This window comes from Anopheles coustani, chromosome 2, assembly GCF_943734705.1.
Source record: "Anopheles coustani chromosome 2, idAnoCousDA_361_x.2, whole genome shotgun sequence".
Lineage (NCBI taxonomy): Eukaryota > Metazoa > Arthropoda > Insecta > Diptera > Culicidae > Anopheles > Anopheles coustani.
The window spans coordinates 48,757,245-48,785,240 of record NC_071289.1 but is presented as its reverse complement, the minus strand read 5'-3'; the positions used below and the strand labels follow the sequence as shown (position 1 = coordinate 48,785,240).

Genomic DNA, 27,996 nt, shown 5'->3' with positions numbered 1-27,996 from the left:
TATACCCTCTTAAGTGGGTATAAGCGATGTTATAGCGACTAACGTTTTATAGCGACTAAAGTTTTATAGCGATTTTCTTCTACTTTTTCATTTTGCACATACACTACATGGATCATTTAGACAGCTAGCATGATTTTCACAGGGAAATGCGCTATTTCATCGACGACATGATGGACCATTTACAAGGCCGGCATCGATTCACAAAGCAGGACATGAACCCGCTTGAGATAGCCTTCGATACTATAACAGCGTCTGCATCGATTCCATCACGGAATGTGCACAAGTCCGGCATCGATTCGATGGATGTATCTGCTCGCTTGACACAGGCATCGATTCCATGAGGGATGTGCCATTGCATCGGTTCCACGTCGGAAAGTGCAAGATCGGCATCGATCCCGTAGGGGATGTGCGTCTGTATCGGTTCCACGTCGGAAAGTGTAAGATCGGCATCGATCCCATGAGGGATGTGCTTTTGCATCGGTTCCACGTCGGAAAGTGCAAGATCGGCATCGATCCCGTAGGGGATGTGCGTCTGCATCGGTCCACGTCGGAAAGTGTAAGATCGGCATCGATCCCATGAGGGATGTGCTTTTGCATCGGTTCCACGTCGGAAAGTGCAAGATCGGCATCGAACCCATGGAGGATGTGCGTTTCCATCGATTCCACGTCGAAAAATGCAAGATCGACATCGATTTCAAGGGAATGTGCATGTACATCGTTTCTCTACAGAAATGTACACCGTTGGCATCTATCTCTGAAGAACACACATCTATGCTGATTCGCCATAACATCAGCATCAGTTCTTATAACAGACTTACCTAGCCCTTACATCGCAATGTTGAGCCGAACCATTTACTCCTTCCGGAGAGATCATATGTTCAATTTCCATCCTGGGAACGTAGGTCGAAACTGCGCCATTGTAGTGATCGTTGGTGAAGAATTCCTTTTTTTTCTTTCGGATTCTGAATCAAAACACGGGGGAACGTTCGTCTCGCATGACAGCTATCAATCAACTGACTCTTTATTCTACCTCAATGACACTTCTATACCCTACACCTACCAACTTCCAACGGGACTCTTCGCCCTTACCGATGCTACAACAGAAGACCACATCCAATACGGCAGCGACTCCAGCCACAGATACGTATCGTCCGGTTCGGAAGGCGATCAGGCGAAATATCCAGAAATCGTCCGACCCCTCCTCTGGTTCGTGCTGGCTAACAGCGACCACGGATCGTAGCAGGCTTCTTCGATGTAGGATGTGCAGCACCACTCTGTCATGGCCAGTGAAAACACGTAGAACGCGTAGATCAGGGATGTCAAACATACGGCCCGCGGGCCACATGCGGCCCGCAAGCACATCGGATCCGGCCCGCGACCCCTTTGAAGCAATACATCAAAAGTTTGGATCTTTGAGTATTAGCTATTGTTTGAATAGCAAAATGTTTTTTGTTGAATTGAATGAATTGCAAGAGAACTGAACGAACGTCAATTTCAAAAATTTCTTTAAGAAAGTGATAAACAACTTTGATCCACATCACGCCGATTAAAAAAAAATTATCTTTTACCGAAAATTGTAAATTTTATAAAAAGTAATATAATATTTAAAAAATTTGAAGGTGTTAAACACGATTAACTGTTTGGATCAAACCACACTGATAAGAACATATTTTCATCAATCCAATCAATTTTACGTTTTAGCCCGCGAACCTATTTTGGGGCGAAACGTGGCCTGCGAGGTAAAACGAATTTGACATCACTGGCGTAGATGTTCACTTTAAGCCGCTTCTTCCTCCTTGTCGAGACACTGACATGTGTGAAATGCGCGGACAAATCATCATCAGTAAGAACTCTGCTGTGGGTTCTTACACACGTACTTACTGTCTGGCACAGGCAGTTGTGAACCACCCTGAGTCGGTCGATCCAAGCCCTGCTATCGGACACTGGCCACCGATGCTATGCTACACCCGGTAACATCCGATGATCGCCGCGATGTCCAACCGCCACCGACCAACTATTAACTTAGCCTGTCGCTAAGGGTCATCGTCTCATCCTGTTTCCTTTCCTGCCCTTTTACTACCATGTTCCATGATGTTGTTTAAAAACTTGTTCTGTAACTTTCACTCCGATTCCGACACTCAAACCCGCAAAAGCGTTATGATTAACTCGCGCTCCCGAACAAGTTGCTTCGATTTCATTAAAAAGAAAACAAATTTTGGCAATCGAAGCCACATGACGTTTCGTACGGCGATTGTACCGAATACGCTTTGGTAGGTAATGAGGTGTAAATGTCAAAAAAGCCTACCAAAAATACACTTGAAAGGCGTTTTTTTGGTAGGCATGCACACCTTTGGTAGGAAGTGCAGCACGGTTCTCCTTGGGTTCTGATTAGTGATTATGCACTTTTTAACAGAGAAATAATTATGTAATGTAAGAAATGGAACACTAAATAGTGATTTGTATAAAAAATATGTTAAATAAGGTGTAAACGATTTGGCAGAGGAAATCCGCAATTCACGAAAATTCGATATACGATATTGCCTTCGGTCCCAAACATCCGCGTACTGCGGGGACCGACTGTAGTTAAGTATCCAAGAGCTAAGATATCAGGAATAAAATACATCAGCACTAAGATATTATTTAAATTCCTGGAAATTTGTTTTTTCTTCAGCAAAACGATAGAAAATTTGTATTTCTAGGCATTCTAAAAGTTTCATGTCGGTACGTCAATCCAATCAAAAGTTATTTGAAAACAAAATTCCAAAAACTTCCCGGGTAGTTTAAAATTTACGGGTGCCGGTTAAAATTTAATTTAATGTTTGTAGGGTAGGTGCGGATGGGATATGACTTTAGTACAGAACTCTACAACCGCATGTCATATTGTTCATTGGTGTAACGCCTTTTCATGAATTGAAATGTCGCAGTAGAAATAGAATCCTCGAGAGCTGTCAAGTTGTTAGCTTGGAAGATTTCCGGTTGTGAAACAGATGCCAATTGAAGGTGTTAAGTAAATGCGAACTGCTTGGATAATATTTTTATTCTGTATTGCCAGGCGATGGAATATCGTTGATTCAAACCAAAATAAATCTGGCACGTCGAACATGAGACAGACAATGGTATGTAGATGAGTTTTCCCGATCACTGCATGACTTCTCTGTAGGCCTTGTAAAAACAACGAATGATGCAGCAACTTGCAGTAGAATTTCGTTATGTAGAAGTTAACGTATCATTTTCAATTGTGTGTTTTTTCTTCTATTTCTAGCGTGGAGAGATTGTGGGTGCAGGGTAAAAGAGCTAACAAGTTAAAATGAAGATATCTGCAGAAATGAATACTTCAAAATCTTAACACGTTAAGCGCTACGTCGGCCCCGTGGGGCCGACAGTGTTCTTTCCCGAAAGCCAGCGTCGGTCTGCTAGGGCCGACAGAGCCGTTAGGTAGGCCGGCGTTTCTACGAATCGCTGGCAGAACGGAAAGCAGTGCAATTTGGGCATAGCGCTTAACGTGTTAACACCCATTGCACGAAACAAATACTTGCATGATACAAGTGATTAAACGGAGCTGTATTTTGTGATCAAGTAGACATGAAAACTTCATTAAAGAAGAATGTGTATAGTGTGGTAAGTTGTGTACAATTAATCTGTTTGAACGTAATGCTTAATAAGTCTTCTGATCAATTGTAAGTAAGCTGTGTAACACGCCTTAAGGAACGTTTTGTTTGGGAGCATATTTGTGGAGAAGTGATAGCAGTAGTATTATATGATTGATCAATTTTGTCAACAACTGACAATTAATGAATGGTATTTGAAGCTGTAAAGATAGCTGAAGGTACTCATAAGCTTTTAATAATGTTTAATGTTTGTTAATAATATGTGAAGATAGTTTTCTAATTTATTTATGTATCCGTTTCATCATTTCAGTGTATTTTAGTGATGTTCGTGAGGAAATGGATGCAGAGGCCCACACAAAGTGTCGTGAGTTATTTTTGCTCAGTCTTTTTTAAAGTTTAATTTGTAATTTTAAATATTCTCTCAGTTTGATAAACGTTTCTACTAATTTACTATTTCATAACTATTTCAGAATTCATTCCAACATGAGTGTGGCTTGTTATTGTCGCAGACATAAGAGTGAAACGGCGTGGGGGGAGCTTTTTCAAAATCTATCAATCTAAACATGGTGAGTATTGTTGATTTTCAGTTTTGTTACTACTTGATGTTCATATGAACAGTTTTTTTAAGCATAGCTCAATTTGAAATTTATTTTGCAATTCATTTGTTTTATGTAAATTATTTAATTTACTTTCTACTCACTAATTTTCTTCAATTTTATATTGAAAGGAGCAGATTTACATTCACGTTCCGATACGGGCTCCTTAATTCCGTTTCTCTCTATTCCCCCTTGTATTTCGTTTCTCACATGCTTTGTCGATTTCGTCTTTGCTTGTCGTTTTGTCTCATTTTTTTTTTTCAAGTCCTGAACGTCGGCATAGCATACGTCGGTCGCTCCCGTCTGTTCCGTGTGACACACTGTGGGTACACTGTGGGTACATGTTATGCGTGTATTTCCATTTTTCGCGGAACTTCATACGACTGGAGTGGTATTCTTCAGATTGTGAAAGCTTGTTCGGATGATGTTTCGGATTGATCCTCTACGTCCTACTCGTTTGAAGATTCGTTGTAAAGAAAGCGTGTTTATTACATGCTACTAACGAACTAAGGTGGAATTAACATTCTAAGGATGACGCGTGAATGCATGACCGCCGGTGCAGTCGGTGCATGTTTACCCTATGTGTTACAGGGGTTGAGCCTGCCACATCACTCCTCCCTCCACTTTCTTTTAAAATCTTTTTGGAGAAAAGATTTGTCTGCCGTATCGGGTCCGGTATGGTGATTGTTGGTCCATCACTGTGTCAGCTGGTGCGGGTGCGGGTGGAGTAGTAGTAGTGCCACTGGTGGTGCGAGGCTCGGATGCTGGACAGACAAAGGCGGCCTTCAGACGGTCGATGGAGATGTCTGTCTTTAGAATGGGGTATGGTCCGTCGTATGGAGGAGTGAGGGGTGGCCTGACGCTGTCGACTCGAACAAACACGTGTGAGCAGGATGCCAGGCTGGGTTGGACGTATGTCGGTCTATTTGTGTTGTGGTTAGATGTGTTACAAGGTTTTAGATTATTCATACTAGATTTTAATTAAGCTACGTAATCCGCTGTTGAATCTGGAGTGTTGCTGTCAAAAAACTGTCGGGGTAGTCGTAGTATCGTTCCATATGTAAGTTCGGCTGCTGTTGCGCCGATGTCTTCTTTTAGTGACCATCTAATGCCAAGCAGGACGATAGGAAGAGCTTCTGTCCACGCTTTTTGGTTGGCACAAACCAGTGCTGCTTTTAACTGCCTATGGACGCGCTCGATTTGTCCGTTGGCTTGCGGGTGGTATGGTGATGTGCGCAAGTGGTTTATCCCGAGGAGTGCCGATAACTTTTTGAAAAGTTCCGACTCGAATTGCCTGCCTTGATCGGTGGTGATCTTTTCGGGCACGCCAAATCTCGCGATCCAGTTCGCGATCAACGCTTTGGCAACGGTTTCGGCGGTCATATTGGGAAGAGGGATCGCTTCTGGCCAACGGGTAAATTTGTCGATCATCGTTAGGCAATAAAGGTTACCTTCCGATGGTGGCAGGGGACCGATGAGATCGATGTGTATGTGCGCGAAACGCTGGTTTGGTGTTGGAATCCGGTTAACGGGTGTTTTGTTATGCCGGCTGATTTTTGCTTTCTGGCATGCGATGCAGGATTCGACGTACTGCTTACAGTCCTTGCGGATTGACGGCCATACGAAGCGCTGTGACACGGAGTGAGTTGTTGCTCGTACGCCAGGATGAGATGTGTTGTGTACTTTTGCGATGATTTGATGCCTAAAGTTTATGGGAACGAATGGTCTGACGGTTGAAGTGGAAATATCGCAGTACAAGGTGCATTTTGAATTTGGTAAACAAACGTTTTTTAGCATCATTGTTGTGGTTTTCGGTGGATTCTTAAGAAAGGCCTGAGTTTCGGTGTCGGTTTGCTGTGCTTGCGCCATTTGTTCATAATCGATCGCATCCGTTGTGATTGATTCGATTCGGCTCAGTATACTTCATTAAAGCAAAGTCTATTTAATTTGCTTCAATTTGGATGGATGTAATTGATTTATTAATACATAAGTTAACGAATATCCTTAGTAACTTAAAGAAAGCTCCAAACCGTAAATATAGACAGATAACTTTAATAAATAAAATAGTTTACTGCAAGGCAACCTATAACGACATCTTAACGTTGTCAGTGGAACTAGAGGAAGAAAAACAGAAATTTACGTTGAAAATCGCTAGACAATTAGTAGAAGCAATACGAACCATTTTAAATGTCAAGCTTGAAGGTTCAAAATTAATCTCCTTGAAAACAAACGCAACAATAATTATTAATCTGCTTAAGCTACAGAAGCGAATTAAAATCAAAATGGCTACGTTTGATATTAAGACAGCAACGTCATTTGTTCAGATTTACGACGGGTCTGCAGCAAACTTAGCAACCTTTTTAGATGCTGCTCAGTTAGTAAAAGACCTTTATACAAATTGTGACGAAACAATGTTGATCAAGTTCTTGAGAACAAGATTGACAGGAAAGGCAAGAATCGGCTTACCAGCCGTTACTAATTCTTTTACTGCATTATTGCTTAACATCAAAGAACGATGTCAAGAAAAGACAAACCCTGATAAAATAATCGCAACAATTAAAGCGGTCAAAAATCATGACACACAGAAAATGTGTGAGGAATTTGAAACGCTTACAACGAAATTGAAGGAACTTTATGTTGAAGAACAAATTCCTGAAATTGTTGCAAGTAAAATGGTCATAAAACTAGGAGTTGACACTTTAATACAAAAAGTAACCAACCCTGAAACCAGAATTTTGCTGAAGGCTGGAAATTTCACAACTGTATCTCCTGCAACTCAGAAGATTCTAGAAAATGAAACTGACAGCAAGAACTTAGCAGAAGTGTTTGCTACGCGCTCAAACCAATCAAGAAATAGAAACGATTGGTATAAATAATAACAACTACTAAATATATTTCCAAATAGCTATCAGCGAATGATGGCAATAGCCATGGCCGGGTTGACACCTGAACTAGCATTTGTATATATAGATGATATAATCGTTACTGGATGCGGTGCACGGCATCATATCAGTAACCTAGTTTAAGTTTTTGATAGGCTAAGAAAATACAATCTTAAGTTAAATCCAGATAAATGTAGTTTCTTTTGAACAGAAGCTCTTCGAACGCTTCACAAAGCTTTTGCCACGCTTTCTGTGCAGTATGAGTATCCTTCACATGGTAATAGTTCTGCGGTTCCAATAGTAGAATAATTTTTCCACGTGCTTTTCTATCTTTCACGGGATCCACTGCCTCCAATGTTCCATCGGCTTTAACCGTTGGTTTAACAGCGTCCCGAAGGTCCTCGACTTCTAACAATGTTTATACGGCAAGTTTCCATGTCGACCAATTCTCGCGACCAATCGTTCGATTCCAAGATTTTTATTGAAGTCGGCCATTATGGGAATCTGGGCCCATAACCTGTTAAAATAAAACAATTATATTCGGATTAGCAGAGTAATGTTACACGTCGTGTTCGTTTGAGGGTTGCAGCAAAAGAGAAAGAACTTTATTCTCAGGTTGATGTCCATGCTGACATTTGCTGTTCGTCCGTTTACAATTGCGGCTTGACTTCTTACGCGTTGCCTAATATTTAACACTCCTCAACGTGTAGTTATTACTCAATTAGCTCCTCCTAAATCTATACAGCTAAACCTATCATTTCTACGAGTTTCTGCATTTTTACTCTCGCCAAAGGTTTTGTAAGGAGGTCAGCAATCATTTCTTACGAAGGACAGTATGCACATTTCATATCACCTTTCTTGATTAGATCTTTCGTAAAGTGATATCTCGTAGCAATGTGCTTGGTCTTATTGCTCAACTTTTCTTTATCAAATAGTTTAAGACAGCTCTGATTATCTTTGTAGACTATGGATTCGGCTCATCTTGAAACACCCATACAGCCGATTGCAGTTTAGTATCTGGCTCATTCACGTAAATCCACGACTCATCACCTGTCACGATATTAAAGACGAGTTTTGAAGCACCGCAATCGTATTTTTCGAGCATTTCTTCGGACCAATCGACACGAGTCTTTTTCTGAGAGATTGACAAATTGTGTGGAATCCAACACGAGCAAATTTTTTTGACAGATAAATGTTCATGCAATATTAAGTATATGCTGGTCCCAGTAATACCTAAGGTTGTCTCTATCTCACAAAAAGTCACATGACGATCTTGCAATATTCGTTCACGCACAGCATCAATTGTTTTCGGAACGACAACTGATTTTGGACGACCTTCACGAAATTAATCTTGGAGTGAACTCCAATCACGATTTAATTCTCCAAACCATCGATAAATACTGATCATTGATGGAGCTTCATCGCCAAAAGTTGAATTAAGTTCATTCATGCACTACTGCTGTGTCAATTCACATCGAAAGTTGCAAAAAATAATTGCACGAAAATGTCCACGACACAATTCCACAATTTGGCGGACATTGACACTTTGAACATTTTTTTAACAACACAAATAGCGCTCGTATGTCAAAACGTTCTGAGTACGTATAACCTCAAAAACGTCAAACTATACGATAAAATTGTTAACTAACAGATTGCATCACCAGTTTTTTCAAATCCCGAAACTTAAAAGGCAACCCTGGTATAACATTGCTCGATTTCCTATCCGTTTTGTTTTCTGCCCAATCAGAATTGCAGTATCCGATCACTCTGTTTGTTGTACCTATCTTGCTTAGCCGCAAACGAAACTCGCTTGTTCCCTTCAAGTATCGTACCACCCTTTTCACTTCATTCCAATCTCTTTGTGTGGGTCTTACCGTTTTCTGGCTTAAGATCGAAACGGCTGCTGTGATGTCTGGTCTCGTATTAATCGCTATATACAGTAGCTTACCGATCATTTTCTGATAGTCGTAATTACTTGGAAGTGTATCACCTTCTTCTTCAGTTTTAATGTATTCGGGGTCGAGAGGAAAGTAGAAGATCTTCGCATCGACTAGGCCACTAGCTTTGATCACGTCGCTTATGTACTTCATCTGGCTCAGGAAATACTCTCCTCGTTTGTCTTTTTCTATTTCGATTCCTAAAAAGAAACAAACGTCCCCAATAACATTAACCTGAAAGGAACTCTGTAGTCCCGTAAGTAAAGATGAAATCATTCCGGGTCTTCACCAGCCACTATGAAATCATCTTCATAAACGACCACGTAACACCATTTTCCTCGTTGTTGCTTTCGATACAAGCAGGTGTCTGCCAAACAACTGTTAAAACCTTGGCGTTTCAACTCCTCGTCCAGTTTCAAATTCCATGATCGTCCGTTTACAATTTCGGCTTGACTTCTTACGCGTTGCCTTATATTTAACAATTAGGTTGTACCCACTAGGTTTTTTAGGATTAGCTTGCAACAATTAGAAATAATGATTTTTTTGTCCAATAATATGGTTAAATTGGTTTGGCACATGAAATAGCAAGAATAAATATTGGATAGATGTTTTTTTTGTGTAGAACTTACGGTGATATATGGTTTCAAATGGATGTATATTGCATCCAGCACTTCTGGAAGAAACTCAGTTATTGGCGATGCACTAACGCGGAAGACGTGCAATAGCGATCTTATTGGCATGTCGGTGGCCAAAAAAACACAAACAAACTTGTAATTTTATTTTCGGGCTGAAGGCTTCTCTCATTAATGTATCTTTTTCGTAATGCTTGCCGAGACTCCAGCGAGTAAATTATCGAATTGCGTTGGAGACATGCGTATTAAACTTTTAAATTCTGGAATGTCCTCTTGAACCAGGTCTCTTTCATTAGACATTGAGATGCACCAAGATCATTGCGGTTTAACATAAAAGGCTTGGTCCAAATCTTTTTCGTCCGTTGGGACATTTTCACTATTTTTTTTCAAGCTCTTCTACTAAAGTGCTTGCAATACGGTTGATTTGCGTGTTTAAAGCACGTTTAATTCTTAGGCCTTTGAGCCTAAGAGTGTCTCAGTTGCTCATGTTCACTTGACTACTTTTCGAGTGAAGTGTCCCGTAAACAGTTTATTATTATTATTCTTTATTACAAAACAAACGGTCGTAGATACAAACTGAGCGTAACGCGTCCTGGTAAATCGTATTTTTAAAAACTCAGTAGAATGCAATTGTCGAGATAGTGAATTGAATTTAACTAATTCCAGAAGGGATGGCGCGTCAGTATCTTCATGCATTAATCTAGCTACAAGTACTGACTGAACTACCAGCCTTCGTTTTTTAAGGTCTGTAGCCCGAGAAGTAGACATATAAGCCAGAAAAATAAATTAACATGTATGCCAATCCGGTTTAGTTTATTTAGCAGAATCTCATACAGGTTCGATACAACCGAACGCTAACCCTTTGTTACGAAGTAACACTGGCCGACAACTCTGTAACTAAAACTAGATGCGGCTTTAACTAAAACTAGATAGGAATCCACGCGGTAGTGTTATTATTAAGTTAGCAATAACAGGTAGTGACAGGCAGGGTTTAGAGAGTAAGGGAGGCCAAATTAACACTCCTTAACTGTTTACCTTGGTTGGGCGAATTTTCGCCCGATCAAGATGCGCGAATGGCTCCGATGGGCATTTTGAAAATGAACCGGCCATCGCGAAACGGCCATCGCGATGCAGGAGTATAAAAGTAAGCGCGCGAATGAAAGCGGTCTTTTTCTCGAAGTGTACATACGCCAATATAGTACAACGTTTTTTTAAACGTTTCCAAGAGTAAAAAAGCGTTCTTAATACTCGGTAGGGCGTATCGTTCACACCCTGTGAACGGTTTTGCTCGAATCAGTTCATTTTACTTGCGAGGGGTAGGGAGAATCCCGTCTCCACTAGGCATGGGCAAATTGAATCAGAACTGTATGATTCACTCTGATCTTTCTACTGAGCGAACGAGTACCGCACATTCAAATCAACCAAAATGATTCTTCCGCACGCCGATGGTCCCGACTATGCATACATAGGAAAAATCACGACTCGCCAGCTGTGTGACGATGCCCTAGTGGCAAAATCAGCATGCTTTCTCGTTCTGCCCAATTGACAATTGATACCGACAGAACGAGAAAGCATGATCATTTTGCCACCATTTTGGTTCCTTACCGTCTATAGCCGTACGCCAGCGGTGCGATATTGATTCGTTCTACGGTTGATCATGAATTTGTAAGACAATACGTCACCCGCCGGCGGTGTGGTATAGGTTCTACGTACGATCGTTCACCACGCTCCCTAGCCCTGCTAAACCGCACGCCAGACGTGCGGTATTGATTCCTCGTGCGGTCACCTACCATGCCGGCTATAGCCGCACGCCAGCGGTGCGATATTGATTCGTTCTACGGTTGATCATGAATGTGTACGACAACACTCCACCAACCAGCGGTGTGGTATTGGTTTATTCGATTGATCAACGAGCTGGCTAGCCCTGCTCAATTGCACGCCAGAGGTGCGGTTATGATTCTTCGTATGGTTGATCAACTTTCCTACTATGTAGGTGTGGGGCAAATCTTTACACCATGCTTTCTTTCGTTCGTACATCAACGATAGCAAAAAAAAGCGGTTATTGTATCAACCGCTATAATTTTGAATGAATTACTGTTTTAGGTGGGCAACGATATTAATTATGGTTGTTAAAATTACATCCAGAAATATCATGAATAAATATTTTAATATCGAATATTCTAATATCAGGCCAATATTTGTCGTTTAATCTATAACCCATTCGACGAAAAATCGCTCTTGGGACGTGCGGAAGAATCACCGCACGCGTTCAGTTCATCTCACTGAGCGAACTGCACCGCACCTGATCTTTTTAAAGAATCATCTTTCCCATCTCTAGTCTCCACGACCCTCTAGTGTGGACAAGATTGAGATAGCTGCTATTGATGCTATGCCCTGACTCTTTCTTCCTTATTGGGTCATGCATTTGCTGTTAACGCGGAATAAAAACCGGTTGATGGTGTGCGTGAAGCGGAAGGCATATGCATTGTATGCGTGTTGCGGATTCTCTTTCAATGCTTTCTGCTGTGTGCAAAAAGAGCATGCCTCAAATGTGCTATCTCTTTCACTTTTATTGGACCTGTGTTTGTTTGTATGTATTATGATTTTTTTCTATGTTATTGGCACAGCTGATTGCTGAGCAATGTAGTGGTCTCCAGATTTACAAGCGTTCGAAATTGGTAGAAATCGCTGTACGGTTCTGATTGTTTCAATAATGTGAATGGCGATAATTAACCAAAGACTTTGGCTCACTTCTTTGAACCGAAATCCAATGTACCTTTACTCAAGCTGACACGAGCATACATAAATTGAATTTGCCTTAATCAACCCGTACAACATCCATGCAGCGATTAACGGCACTATTGCACAAAGTAGTGCGCCGTGATGGGAGAGAGAATGGAACGTCATGGAAAACGATTTCCTTTCCTCCTAGGTTAATATTGGAAGTTAAACCTCGGGCATCGACAACTGGCAAATAGCCCAGAGTGATTCTTCTTCTTCTTCTCTTCTTCTCACGGTTGAGCACGTCGTGCTGACATGGCCTGGTTACCAATCGTTCTCCAGGTAGCTCGGTCCATGGCTGCAGCCCTCCAACCCCGGTCGCATCCGATGTCTCGCAGGTTCTGCTCCACTTGGTCCATCCACCGAGCTCGCTGAGCTCCTCGTCGTCTCGTGCCGGGCGAGTCGCTGGTGAGCACCTTCTTGGTGGGGCATGAGTCCGGCATCCTCATGACATGCCCCAACCACCGAATCCTGCCGGCCTTTGCCACTGTCAGGATGTCCGGCTCACCATACAGCTCAGCTAGCTCGTGGTTCATCCTTCTCCTCCACACGCCCTGCTCACACACGCCGCCAAAAATAGACCGGAGCACGCGCCGCTCGAAGACTGCGAGAGCGTTAGCGTCCTCCGTGAGCAGAGTTCAAGATTCATGCCCATAAAGAACGACCGGTCTAATCAACGTGCGGTATATGGCACACTTAGTGGGTGGGAGAAGCCATCTGGACCTCAGGAGTTTGTGGAGCGCATAGTAGGCACGATTCCCCTGAAGAATGCGCCTCCGGATTTCGCAGCTTACGTTGTTGTCCGGAGTTACGACAGTGCCGAGGTAGCAAAACTCCTCTACTACCTCGAGTTTGTCGCCGTCTATTGATACACTGCTCCCCAGCCTGGCTCTTTCACTGTCAGAGCCTCCGACGAGCAGGTACTTTGTTTTCGTCGCATTGATCATCAATCCAATCCTTGCGGCCTCGCGTTTCAGTCGGGTGTACGCCTCGCACACCGTCCTAGTGTTCCGCCCGATGATGTCGATGTCATCCGCGAAGCCGAGGGATTGGAGAGAGCGGGTGAAAATCGTGCCACGGATGTCGAAGCCCGCGCTCCTCATGACACCCCAGCCCGAAAAATTGAGAGAATTTGTATGGGAATTCTCCGTCGCAGATCGGCTGCGGTCGTCGGTTCCGGATAGCTCGCTTGTAAGCGGGAAGTCAGCAATTCAGCACCCGAAAGCAAAACGAAAGTTTCATTGTGTGCCCGCGATCGGCAATGGCAACCCGGTCGGGTCGCGCGGTATGCATGCATACGCGGTCAAAAAAAAGGGGGAATTGTTTTTTGCTCATTCGCTGACCGCTGACCGCTGAAGCGGTGTGCTGCCTTTACGCTCGCGTTCTGGATATGTGTGAATTTCGTTATCATGGCGGTCTACTCCTACGCATTACACACATTCTGTTCTGTCCCCTTGTCTAGACGTTTGACGGTGACCTTTTTTTGTGCTACACTTTTTTGGTACACTTCAATTCTTTGCCTTCTGCGGCTATTGAAACTCCACTCCAATCAGTTGGTAGTTGTGTGTCATCCATCTACCGTGTTTGGCTGCCGTACCCAAGCCCTGTGGCTGTTTACTTCACCTTCAAGAACAGCTGTTTGCCTGTTGATACAGAAAAGGTATAGAATAATTTTTACTCACATTCTTGGTAGTAGACTTGAACTCGATGCTTTCGGAGTCCCTTCAGTGTAGATACCATGAGACCATTGTCGTTGGTCAAAATTGTGGCGGTACAGATCGACAAAAACATTGATAGGTGTCGATCATTATTTCAGGTTCGAAATGTACACCACCACTTCCACTACATCAACCATCACCTTCACCACCCCCAGACCAACCATTTCGACCGTTAGCGCGACACATTGTCCCACATATGTACCGCTGACGGTTAGGTCCAGTTCGTTATTGGCTCCTCCGCTAACATATTTTACGGCGCTTCCACCCATCAATACTACCAGTGTCCCGATCACGTTGCCCAATATCCCGATGCCATCTCCTGCACCTACATCTATTCCTTCATCTCCCCCTCCAATTACACCGCCAACTTTTAGCCAACGTTCATCATCTGGCATTTATCCACCGCCGGTAGCTGTTACGGCAATGCAAGATGACGAACGTTGGTTAAAAGTTGATGTTATGCATAAGCTTATGCTCGATATGAGCACAAAAATGGACATCATGTTTGACATGATGTGCAAAATGTCCAATGAAGGCCGAAGCGAAGCCACTTTCCGCTTCGAAAAAATGACCACGTCCAGCGATTTGGACGAGATGGAAAGCAAGTTAGGTAACATAGATGGAGTGTATTTGCAGGAGGTGGCAAGTTCATTGGACATCTTACTAAAATATGAACCTGATATTGAGAATAGATTGCATTCGGCATTAGATCTAATTTTTAGTAAAACTTTATTTGCTGAATGCAACTGGACAGGCAGTGGGGACAAAATAGGTCTTGAAAAATTTCCCAATATTTTAAAATTATTTAGAATTGTAGGAGCTACCCCAACTGAAAACCCTACCGAACAGGGTATAGAGTTGTTTTTTAAAAAAAAACTTGCACATGCAAAGGACCGAACAAACCTTCTTGGATTGAGAAAGACATCGTGCCATAAGAGGCGAGTAGATAGCTAAGTTTAGGTATTAAGTTGATTTTTAAAAATTAAGATTATTATTATTAGCTTTTTGTTATTATTTTATTTTTTATGAATTTTCTTGCGCACTTCTAAGCTAAGTTTAGGTTCTAAGTTGACAGCTTTTTACTATGATTGTAAATTTAAGTCATTGTTTTTATGAATTTTATTGTGAACTTCATTTTAGAATTTAATATTTTTGCATATTGGTTGTTTAAAATACATTTATTTTATGCATTTTCCTTCCATCCCAAAGTATGAATTAATGGGGCAAAATAGCAGTTTTCTTCTTGTTGGCGAATTGCTACTGACAATTTGCATTTTACTTCTTCTAATTTTATTACTATATTACCTGGCGAAATGTCCGTAAATTTGGCAACATATGTATTTACAATTGCGGAAGAACATGGGTAGCTAAATGCAGCTGATGGCGCTAAAGTTTGGCCCTCAATTAAAAACGTGTTGTTACAACTACGTGCCGTTTTATACCGCATCAATATATTGCTTTCCGTTAAGAACCATCCGTCTTTATCGTTAGCTCGAAGCGAAAAACTTTGGTCTATATTAAAAAGTAGTCCATTCCTGATCTTTTTTAAGTTTGGATACTGCTGTTTCTTTTTGCCATCATTTTTTGCCAGCCTCCGTCGCTCGGCCAACCTACATATAACTTGGTTGAGGGGTTTTGAACCTCCTCTTACTAATCTTTTAATTGTATGTAAATTATTTTCAAATGGGTAAGTGGAAAAAGAATGCAGAGGCCCAAATCTTAACACTTCTTCACTTACGTGCAACAGATTGTGCACATTGCTTGTAACATGATTCCTGCTATAAACTGTGCTAAACTGCTCCACAAACATTTTTAACAATTGACCGGCATATGGCCAATAATCTTTATAATAAACTGTTGAAAGCATCGTGACGCCACAGTAAAAAAGTTTAAAATGTTGGAAAGCATTATTTTCCAATTTGTGTTGCAATATAGCAAGGCTACCGTAGTGAAGAAAGGTACTAAATTCACTACCTTTCCAATAAGAAAGGTGCTTAAGTGACCGTAGCGGACGATGAATTTCGGAAGGAAATTCAAATCCCAGCAGGTCGACACAAACAAGTGTTTGTTCGCTACTAGACCACTTAGGGTATGGGTCCAAACTGCCATTTACCCACCCTTTTAGTAGTTTGCGCATTATTCCTAAATCTATTAAATGGAGTCTGTCTCCTACTACTATATCCTGAACAATATCCAGGTTCTTAAGATCTAATAAAGGTGAACGATTCTTGCAGTGCTCTTTATATTCACCTCTTCTAAATGCTTCATCCGTTCTTTCTAACGCTGAGCAATCTTCAAAAACTACTTTCCTCGCGCTCTTCACGTGTTTTCCTACACCCTTACATTTTAAACAACTGTGGATGGCGTTGTGGTAAGCGACCCCTTTTATAAACGCCCTTGCTGGCGAATCAGCAATAATAGCTCTGATTTTAACCCCGAGCTGTTTTTCGTGTATTAAAACACCGTTATCCATTAGACTGTTTAACTCCTCTATCATTGGCCTAAGATATTGTTCGCAATTACTGGGCTTCGATGTACCACAAAATATTCCTATAGCCAGCACTGGAACACCTGGAACATTGTGCAACTGCACCAAAATTGGCCACAGCTGCATTGCTCCGCTATTATGGAGCGGCAGGCCGTCCACTGATAAGTTAATTTCCAACTTATCAACAGTGGGTTCTTCGTTGCTGTAATAAAATTAAGATTGTTTCAAGAAATTTATACGATTGTATTATTATTACTAGTGATAAGATTTTCTGACTTACCAAAAATAGTATTCAAGTGTGGTTTGTAGTCCTTGATACCACAATTGACCTCCTGCAACATTCACGATTTCTTTTCCAACATTTGTTGGTGTTTGTAGAAATGTCCTTGAATCTTTTGGGACATAATATTTTGTTGTTTCGCGAATGAGTAATAGAAGGTCATTCAAATGGGCATGGGCGATTTTGTTTGAAATCGCCCAGTCGCGCAAACCTCGTGGGAAAGCCAAGTTATCTTCCATGCCGTGACTTTCATCATCAGATGAATCAACAGCGTCGAGGGAAGCATTATCATCATCTTCGTCATCGTCATCGTCCTCAAGACGGTACATCACATTCTGCTCTTCATCGTCCTCTATCTCCATCTCTTCGGGGCGGTTAGCAGTGTCTTCAGCAGTACCGCAAATTGTAGAAGGGCCACTAACGTCACATTGAGCTTTGCCGGAAATATGAATCATCATAATTTCACAGTTGTTGCTACACACTATTATGAATTGCATACATACCGGGTGGCAAACACTCTTCATTAGTGTTACACGCATTGCGGTCGCGCTTGCATTCTTCTTCGCAAGCATGCTTTTTTGCATCGCGCATTCGGGCAAATGCCCGACTTTCCATCAATCCTTTCAAGGAAAATGGCATCTTGTACACAAAAAAAACCTAAAATCACCAAATTCCCTAAATACGCTTTGAACTCTAAATAAGCTAAATTTAATACAACTAGCACTAAACTAAACTAACCCAACTACCTTAACTAACTAGTTTAACTAACACACTAAACCGAAAAACTAACAAACTACAGTAAATACGTAAACTAGTAAACTAAACTGAGTAAACTAACTAGCTGAATCTAAATAACTGAAAACTTGAACTGAATCGCAATGAGACACCAGACAGAACAGAATACGCGTGTGATGCTATCCAAACGAAGTTTGCACATGGAATATTTGGCCGTTGATAAACGTTCGAACGTGTGGTCTGATATCGAACCAAACGAAAGTACGGGTTAGTCGTAGGTGGCCAAGAAACGACAAAAACTCCGTCTACCGACGCTTTGATAATTGCAACAATGAAACGGCGTAGCAAAAGGAATTGGCAACAAAATTTAAATTTGTTTATTTAAATCCATCACCGCGGTGATCGCGATCAACCACGCGTACGCCTGGAGCGGCGGTGTTGGGACGAGGTGGGGAATCGGTAAACTTTAAAACGACGACAATTCTTCCACCTCGCTGGCCCGACTGCGTTGATAGACGCGGTAATGGAAGGAGGTGGAGAGGAGGATCCTCTATCGGGTCTGGCGAAATAAAAATGGGTGACTCGGAAGAATTGATGGACGAGGGAAATGGAGCACGGCGAAGAGGGGTAAAAACCGAAGTTTCGTAGGCTGCTTTCTAGTGGACAGAAGCGAGATAGCGCCATAAAAAGTGCTCGGGGTAACTCAATCTTGCGGGCTGGGACCTTCCAGAGCGATGTTGAATTGAAGGCAGGAGAGTCCATCACGTTGCCTCAGACCCCGACGAGTTTCGAACGGATCCGACAGCATGTTCGAAATCCTCACCTTACACTGCACCCCCTCCATTGTGGCCTCTAGCAGTCGAACCAACTTCTCGGGGAAGCTGTACTGCCGCATGGTCTTCCATAGCTCCTTCCTATCTATGGTATCGTAGGCCGCCTTGAAGTCGATGAAGAGGTGGTGCGTCGGGATCTGGTGCTCCCGGCACTTCTGGAGGATCTGCCGTAGAGTGAAGATCTGGTCGGTGGTGGATTTGCCTCCAACAAACCCAGCTTGGTAGCTTCCGACGAAATCTGTAGCAAGGGGCGCGAGTCTGCAGAAGAGTATCTGGGATAGGATTTTGTAGGCGGCATTGAGGACTGTGATGGCTCGAAAGCTGGCACAGTCCATTCTGTCACCCTTCTTGTACACTGGGTGGATGACACCCAGCTTCCAGTCATCCGGTATCCTTTCCTGCTCCCAGATTTTCACAATTAGCTGGTGCATACTGACGGCAAGCTCTACCGAACCCATCTTGAATAGTTCTGCCACCAGCCCATCGCTGCCAGCTGCTTTGTTCTGTTTCAGCTGCTTGATGGCACTAGTGACTTCGTCCAAGGATGGTGGGAGCACATCGTCATCTACCTCCTGGCTAATGTGCTGCTCAATTCTGTCTGCGCCGCTGCTGGACTCCCCTAATTCCGCTCCGTTCAGGTGTCCGTTGAAGTAGCACTTCCACCTTTCGATCACCTCTCGCTCGTCCGTAAGAATGTTGCCCTCCTCGTCTCGGGCGTGAAGCCGCCTTGTGTCTTCTTCAACATCCTGTCGAACTGGCGAGTTTCCCCCGACTGAGTTAGCTGCTGTATCAGTTGTTCATCCGACTCCTCGTAGCGGCGCTTCTTGCTCTCGAAGAGCCGGGTTTGCTTTGTCCTCAGTCGTTTGTAGTGTTCCACGTTCTGACGGGTTTCGCGTTGCGGCATTCGGGCGCGCGCTGCTTTCTTCTCGGGTAGTGCCCGCCTGCACTCGTCATCGAACCACTCTTTCTTCTGGTTACGTGGCTTATGGCCCAGTGTCTGCTCGGCTGTGCTGCTGATGACTCGCTCCACCATACGCCAGTGGTCATCGAGGGACATTGTGGCGGTCGCGATGTTGTCCGGAAGCGCTTCCCCAAGCGCTGTCGCTTAGCCCTCGGCAACAGCAGGTGTTCGCAGCCGATCCGTGTTTAGGCGTGGGGTAGGCCGGTGACGCAGTGTGTTGACAGCGCAGAGCTTCTGCCGTAGCTTCACCATAACCAGGAAGTGGTCCGAGTCGACGTTTGCGCCCCTGTACGTACGTACGTCGATGATGTCCGAGAAGTGCCTTCCGTCTATGAGAACGTGGTCTATTTGGGAATATGTCTGCTGTGGTGATCTCCAGGTGTAGCTGAAACGAGGTTTGTGCTGGAAGAAGGTGCTACGGATGTTCATGTGCCTTCAGGATGCGACATTTATGAGCCGGCCGTTATCGTTGGTTAGCTGGTGGGCACTAAAGCTTCCAATCGTAGGTTTATAGGCCTCCTCTCGCCCGACCTGAGCGTTTAGATCTCCGATGACGATCTTCACATCATGTTGTGGGCAGCGGTCGTACTCCCTCTCGAGCTGCGTATAAAACGCGTCTTTGTCGTCATCGCTGCTCCCAAGGTGCGGGCTGTGCACATTAATAATGCTCAGGTTAAAAAAGCGTCCGCGTATCCTCAACCTGCACATCCTGTCGTTGATCGGCCACCATCCGATCACACGCTTCCTCATGGCACCCATAACAAGGAACGCCGTACCGAGCTCGTGCTTGTCTCCACCACTCTGGTAGATCATGCAATCGCTACGGTAGGGGCGCACCGAGACTCCTTTCCAGCGAACCTCTTGAAGTGCTACTATTTCGAAGCCGCGGGCTCTCACTTCCTCTGCGAGTATTCTGGTAAGAGACCTGCAGTTCCATGTACCGAGTTTCCAATCGTAGTCCTTTTCGTTTCGGTTCTTCATTATGGTAACTTTTCGTTGCAATGATACAGAGGGTGGCTTGCAAGGCCTCTCCCCCCGCCTCCTATCTCGCCGGTGGAACAACGCATCCAACTACTAACAGGTAGTAGTCCATTCCCCCTCTCAATTCAGCCTTGCCGCCCATCCGCCCAAGGGGGTGGGTTTCCCCGTATACCCAAGCTGGGATATTTAGGCGACAAGTTACCGTTCTGTACGTCGCGGACGTATTGAGTAGGAGTTGGGAAGGAGAGCCTATAGTAGCCTTCAGGAGACGTCGGATCCAACTCTTTACAGAACAAGCCCAGAGTGATTATTGCACTGACTTATCCTATCGAGACAACATGACGACAAAATAGTAGAAAAAGACGCATTGGTAAGAATTGAAGACGAGCTGGGAGAAAAAGTGGGGCTGGGCATAGTAGAGAGCGGAATACGAGAGCAACTATGTTTTTGCTCTCTTTTTGCCTGGCGCGCTTGGTGTGCGTGCCACCTCTGACTCAACGTTGTGTGCGTGTAATCCGACCCCCCGTTAAGCGGAAATCGGGGGGTCCGAAAGAAAAAGGCAAAAAACTGCTCAATTTTCAGTGTCCGCCGTTCGCTGGGAACTTAACACGTTAAGCGCTATGCCCAAATTGCACTGTTTTCCGTTCTGCCAGCGATTCGTAGAAACGCCGGCCTACCTAACAGGTTCTGTTGGTCTGATCAGACCGGCGCCGGCTTACGGGGAAGAACACTGTCGGCTCCACGGGGCCGACGTAGCGCTTAACGTGTTAAATTCAGCGTAAATAATTTGATATATTGTGTCTATAGTTTCGAAACAGAATTCTTTGCGATAAAATCATGTTACTAGAGGATAAAAATTAAATACTTTGGTAAACTCTGGTAAAAGTTCCAAGACCTTGGCTGTAGCGCATAATAAATTGATCATCCGAGAGAACTTCCAACCATTGGAAAGGAACAACTGAGTAGGAACAACTGAGTAGCGACAATTTGAAAAGATTAGGAAGTGGTTGCGAAAGAACATTAGCGTACTTTGAGAGAACCATGGCAGGAATTCCATCAAGACCAAGGGTAAAAACGGCTTAAAACAGCCGGTGTAAACGCCGGACGGCTTAAAACAGCGTAATTCGCCTCATGCGCACATTTTTACCAGTACGCAGTATACATACAACGTAATTATCCAAAATTGTTCTTTGAAAAAAATAATCAACACTGTTGTACACTGTCAGAAAGTAAGAATGTTTTGCTACCTACGGGCAATTACGAACAAAAAATGAAGGTACCTCCATGTTTTAAAGCACTTTCAACAACTATTCGTTTTCTTATGCTTAGTTAACCTGAAGCGCAAGCAACCATTGCAAACAGTAAAATCATGTTAGTATTCCCTGCTATCGCAAAGGTGCATTTTTTTTTTGAAAATTCGCTAAAATGTGGGCCAGATTTGGTAATGATGAACGTTCCCGCATGTGTGAATATGTAGATGAGGGCTGGAACGGAAAGTGAGTACCATGAATGATTTTTAAATGTCTCTTGGACTCGTGAGAATCGTGAGACGAAAGAAAAGCGCAAAATATGTGCATGTAGGGGGTCCGCGACAGCCGAGCGGTAGCGCCGGTTAGAAAATCGTCCCATGAGCGCCGGGGCTCACCACCTCGACGGCGTGGGTTCGAATCCCAACCTAGACCGAACCCTCCTCTGTACGAGAGGACTGACTATCCACGTACAACAGGGAAATAAGTGTCGTAAGCCCCTAACGGGCAGGCATGACCAAGAGGTCGTTACGCCAAGAAAAAGTGTACATGTAACGTGTCCATGTTGGGTAAGCCCATCGAACTCATAGCATCGAGAAATAGACTACAACCCCGATATACGGGCGTCGGTTGAATGCTATCCGGTATATTGGTGCCGTCAAAGCTCCATAGCAGCGAGGAATAATTGAAGTCGTCATATACAGCATACCACTGATCATCACCCGGTTGAACAAAATCACTCACGACACTCAGCTTCCACCCGTTTCTCCATGTTTCCACCATGTATTTTACCCCGCTAGTCCAGAAACGGGACTCATCGTACGACAACATTGCTTTTCTCGAATGTATCATTCCCCCCACTCATACTTTTCACTCGAATGAACGTCCGTTCCTCATTCCGCGTCCTCAAACAGAGTGTTGTCAAAGTAGTTGAGTTGGAAAAGTAGAAACTAACAAAGCGGCCATATTGATTTGTTGTTTAGTTTTTGATTCGGACAGGTAAGTTTGGTTTTCCGTTAGCTCCAACGACTTATTATAAGTAAAATATTACAGAAAACGTTATGGACTCCAAAAAAATGAAACACGACGGAAATCTTTGCCGTAAGCGTAAGCGGATGCTTGAATCTTTAGACCGTGATATTGAATCACAAATGCAGCCATTTAATCAAGCAGGGGGAGCCTTTCCAACTTTGCCGGATCTGGGAATAGGTAAATATAACGAAAACAATGAACGAGGATGGAAGTTAAATTGAAAAAAGTGAACCATGAAGGGTTGAACAATGGAGTTTGAGGAAGTTTGTCTTGAAATCGATTGATTGGAATGCTGTTGTGATCAGTAAAACTATAGTTTTAATTTTTCGAATGTCCTGCCTATTTTATATACTATTATTAATTTTATTGTAGATGTTACTCCGGAAGAAGCATCAAACTTGTTAATATCGAGTGCTTCTAATGATCCTAACCCTGATAACAGTGAAGATGAGTGGGAGGATGTAGAAGAGGAAAATATAACGGCTGAGGACTATGACCAAGATGAAGAGGATGGTCCTTATAGCTTTGTAAACTATTTATCGTTAACGGATGCACTGAGACATGCAGCCGTAACGTATCGGCTGTCTAGTATTGCTGTGGGAGCCATCTTGGCGATAATTAGAAAAAATACCAACGGTAAAGTTCCGAAGGCTTCTCGAACGCTAATGAAAACACCCTATAAGGTTGGTAGTCAGATCAAACAGATCGCAAATGGTCGATTATGGTATTATGGAATAGAAAAAGTCATCCTAAACTATTTCGAGTGAGTATATACAAATTTATTAATATAGCAAATAATAAACCTCCTGCCGTTTTTGCTTTCAGAAACGTCATTCCTGAGGTTTCGCAATTTACGGTTGATGTATCGATTGACGGGCTACCTCTGTTTAAAAGTTCTCGCCAACAGCTGTGGCCAATTCAGATAAGGGTGGTTGAATTGGGTAAGCATCCAATGATGGTTGTTGGAACCTTTGGGGGTCGAACTAAACCCGGAAACTTGGATGAATTTCTAAGACCATTGGTGTTAGAAATAAATGATCTCCAGCGTAGAGGGTTTAGATTCGGTGAAAAGATGATTCCTTTCCGTCTTCGTGCTTTTATTGCCGATTCACCGATGCGGGCCACATTGAAAGGTATGTTAGGATGCATTAACAATAGTTTTTAGAACATTTTAAAAATAAATGGAACTATATTTTCAGCTACGATGAATTTTAATGCAAGGCATGGTTGCTTAAAATGTACAGCTGTTGGCAGGACTATTAAACCAGGATCAAAAGTAGTTTTTGCTACCACTAATGCCACACCCCGAACCGACGCTGGTTTCAGATCTCGTGTCGATAGAGAACACCATAAAGAATGGCGGACACCTCTGGAAGATCTACACGATTTCAACATGATCGATGGAGTCCCTGTAGGTGACCGTCTTCACCTCATCGATGAAGGGGCAACCAAAAAGTTGTTGACCGGTTTGTTAGATCATAAGTTCCCCAACTTGGAAAATTTATCACGAAAGAAGGAGTCAATTTCAAATTTCTTGGTTAAGACACGCCTGCCCGTTGAAATACCTCGCCGGATGCGGCACCTCAACGAGATTCCTTTATATAAGGCAACGGAATTTCGTACATTCTTACATTATTTAAGTCCTGTAGTTTTTAGAAACTGCATGACCAACGAAGTCTTCAATCATTTTCTTCATTATTTTTGCGCTGTGACCATATTTTCGTCACGAGCACATGAACGGCATTGGCCACTGGCAAAAAGGTTGTTGGATGATTTTGTCCATAATTTCGGAGCACATTATGGTCAATGTCATTTAACGAGCAACATCCATAATCTCCAACACGTTGCTGAAGAGGTGGAAAAGTTTGGAACACTGGATGAGTTTTCTGCCTATGTGTTTGAGAACAATTTAAGGTTTGTGAAATCATGCGTAAGATCAGGGACAAAAATTGTGGAACAGGTGGCTGGCAGACTTTACGAACTTGGTCGGATAAAAAAAGCCAGCTATCGCATAGCTCCAGTGTATCCAAAATTAAAACGGAATGGTAGTTTTCGCGTTACGGAGGATTTTCTTTTAGGGCCAAGTTTTCAAAACCGATGGTTTCTTACCAAAGAAAAATCAATTGTAAAGTTTGTTAAGGCGAAGAAAACTTCCCTAAACTCTTATATTGTATATGGACACCAGATTGAAGTTAGCGAAGAACTATTCAGATTGAAGTTAGCCGGTGATGATGATTTATCATCTACTGAATTATACATTTTCAAAACCATGTTAAATGTTCAGACAAGACCAGTGGAAATGCCATATTCAAATATTTTATGTAAGCTAGTACCAGTATTCATTCCATCACCATTTCTATCACGACCTTCAATACTACCAATTATCCCACCCGACTCTCTCGCTTTGTTCCCATTGTTACATACGTTCCAATAAGAAGCAAATGTAAATAGCTATAAGTGATAGATGTAATATTTACTTAATTCATGAATACATATTCAACCATTCATGTTCATAAAGTCTAGAAGTTTCATATGTACATAACACCATAGTTCAACGATCAAAAAACCGGGAAAAATTTAAACTAATCAAACATAACAAAACTTACTCATATATTCATAGCGCAATAGTTCAAAGATCAGTACATTACAAGAAAATAAACTAATCTAACATAGCACAACCAACTAAACTAGCTAAACTAACTTGAGATTCAAAGTTTTTTAGTTCGTTTGTGACACACGCTTTTTATAACTCCTTTAGCTTGTGCTGCATTTTTAGCGTTCGCTAATTTACATTTTATAAAGCTCTTTACTTCTTCGTTGGTTAGTGTGCACTGACGATTTTCCGCAACAGTTTTTACCAGTTGGAAAATGTTCTGATACACTATAAATGGAATTTTATTTCCATTACGAGCTGCTCCAGTCCAGCTGCATCCGGGAAGGAAGCTTCTGTCAAACAATTTGTAGAACGTTTCGTGCATACGCTGCTTTTTATCATTGGTTTCAATTTCGCTAGCCAACCACTCTTCCATCTTGTTGAACTTTTCAGGCTCCAAAAGATGTGCCTCCAGCTCGTCCATTTCATTCAGGCAGCTCACAAATGACTGGTAAAAATCAGGACGTTGCGGTTTAGAACTGCTTGTAGGATGGTATCTTTCTGCTGGCAAATTCACCTTATCTACCAACTGTGATAACTGAGCTTGTAGATCAACGTTTACTTTCGTCAGCTTAAACAACTGCACCGTATTAACACCTACTTGCTCCCGATGTGCAGCTATTTCAGTTTTCATCTGATTCATGGTTCGAATTATATTTTCCATTTTTCTATCCTAAAAATATATCATATCACTCCAATTATTGTGCACTCTATAAAATTCGGGAGGAATTAAGCCGTAATACTTACATTCGTTATGAATTTAGCTAAAATTTAACTGAACCAACGTTTTCCATTTAACGCTCCAAGTACAATGACAAAGAATCACGGATTTTGCATTTCAACATTTTGACATCCAAGCTAGCTGGGCAGTTTGTTGTTTTCGTTTCGAACAAGTGGAAGCCAATGGCAGCCGAAAATGATTTTCATAAATTTCGAAGTGAAATCAATGTTAATTAAAAGCAATGTGAACAACAGAAGTTTAACATATCATTGCCTAGCGTAACGTATAGAAAATCGGTAGGTATAGGCTATATGTCCCATGAAAAGTGCTACGAAAGTTATCAACCACCATCAGGCAGTTCCGCAGCATGTAGCTCGGGTAAGAAAAAACAACGTGAAAATACCCCAACAGAATAATGCAGCTCGTTTAATCTTCTATTTTCAGATGTTTGAAGCGAATGTGAGTTTGAAATTTATAAAGTGTGTGTTTAATAAATATACTGAAAGTTCAAGGCTGGTGTTGTTTGCTTTTCTGAAGGGATGACATTTCTGCACCGGGCATTGGGAGTCCCGGGGCATGGGGTAAATGGGTAGAGGATTCAGCGAGGGGATTCGGGAGGGGAACGCCCGTGACGTCACACAAAGTCACTCAAATTCACTCAAATTCACTCGCACGGTCACCCAAAACGCCTCGAACTCTTGCTGTCATCGAGGCGACTTTGCGGTTAGTTCGAGGTGCGACGTGACTGAAATCGATGCAACTTTGTGTAGCCGGGCAGTGCCAATCATACTGTCCAGCGCGTTGGCTTGGGCAAGCGAAAGTTTGGCATATTAAAAAACAAATTTCGATGTATCTTGGGAGCTAGGCAGCTTCATTACGCACCAGAAAAATGCGAGCGAATTATAAATGTTTGTTGTGCTCTTCACAAAATTTGCGTTTTGAATGGATTGCTAACTGGTGTTTTAGACGAGCAAAAATATGCGGTATAAGAAATATTCACAAACAAACCCTTCGACTTGGGGAAGTTTGTAACAATTATGCAAAAATAAAATTAATTTTTCAAATGATATTACAAATACTAATCAATTGGTGTAATCATCTATAAGTATTTATTGAATCATTCTTTTCACTTCTTTTTGAGTTGTTCTTCATGATAGCGGATGGTGCTTTCGACAAACATTCTCCCATAATTTACACATTCCTGTAGCAAAGCAATTATCTGTGTTTTGTTCCACAAGGGGTTTTTTTTATAATTTACTAGGTAAAAAGGCCCGGTTACACGGGCCCATGTTGATGAAAGAATTTGCTCTAAAATCTAGTAAAGTAGCAGTAAGTAAAAGGCTGCTTTACTCAGAGCCTCAGCCCGGTTAAAAGATTCATGCTGTATCTATCTGCGTGTATCTAATCCTAATCCCGGTTATTCTGATATGATATTGGCCCAATTGCTGCCTTATGCCATGATGATAGTTGAATGAATGTAAATCAATCCAATCACCAGGTTTTAATTATTCTTCGATATATTAGTCTTGAGTCTGACGAATGCGTTTTACAGAGGTTTTACAGAGGTCCCAAAATTCTTAGCCCGGTTTTCGGGCCGATGTTTTGAAGGGAATAGTTTTATTTAAATCGAGTTAACTTAATGCGCAGGATAATATTCTTTCCCATTAAATGCCTTAGCCCGGTTAGATTCAGTTTCTCTATCAAACTGTGAGAGTCTATATCATATACCGGTTATTCTGATATGATATCGGCTCACTGGTTGGATTGTGACATGCTCATGGCTCATGAAAACAAATCAGGTACTAATTATTGTCGAAATTAACGGCCAAAACGATGATCTTTTAGTTACAAAGGCTTCACCTGATCACATTAAAATATCTCCTCAATGGGTCCATGTTTAATGTGTAATCT

The 27,996-nt window shown here is 42.5% G+C and overlaps 1 protein-coding gene and 1 long non-coding RNA gene across 2 annotated transcripts; both read left to right on the top strand.

The window, feature by feature from the left end:
• The first annotated feature begins 2,993 nt into the window (after positions 1-2,993).
• Positions 2,994-4,160, top strand: LOC131262387 (uncharacterized). The gene is made up of 3 exons (XR_009178219.1): positions 2,994-3,116; positions 3,919-3,972; positions 4,079-4,160. It is a non-coding gene; the product is annotated as an uncharacterized LOC131262387 (long non-coding RNA).
• An 18,580-nt stretch (positions 4,161-22,740) lies between these two features.
• LOC131264503 (uncharacterized) lies at positions 22,741-23,478 on the top strand. Its single transcript, XM_058266798.1, has 2 exons — positions 22,741-22,888; positions 23,084-23,478. The coding sequence occupies exons 1-2, from the start codon at positions 22,741-22,743 to the stop codon at positions 23,476-23,478; spliced, it is 543 nt and encodes a 180-aa protein (XP_058122781.1).
• Positions 23,479-27,996: the final 4,518 nt, after the last annotated feature.

What these genes read in the sequence shown, in the direction of transcription:
- LOC131264503 (XM_058266798.1), top strand. Translation starts at nt 22,741, where the DNA reads ATGGACTCCAAAAAAATGAAACACGACGGAAATCTTTGCCGTAAGCGT. An exon ending in TTTGCCGGATCTGGGAATAG is followed by an intron (nt 22,889 to 23,083) that starts GTAAATATAACG and finishes ATTTTATTGTAG; the next exon opens with ATGTTACTCCGGAAGAAGCA.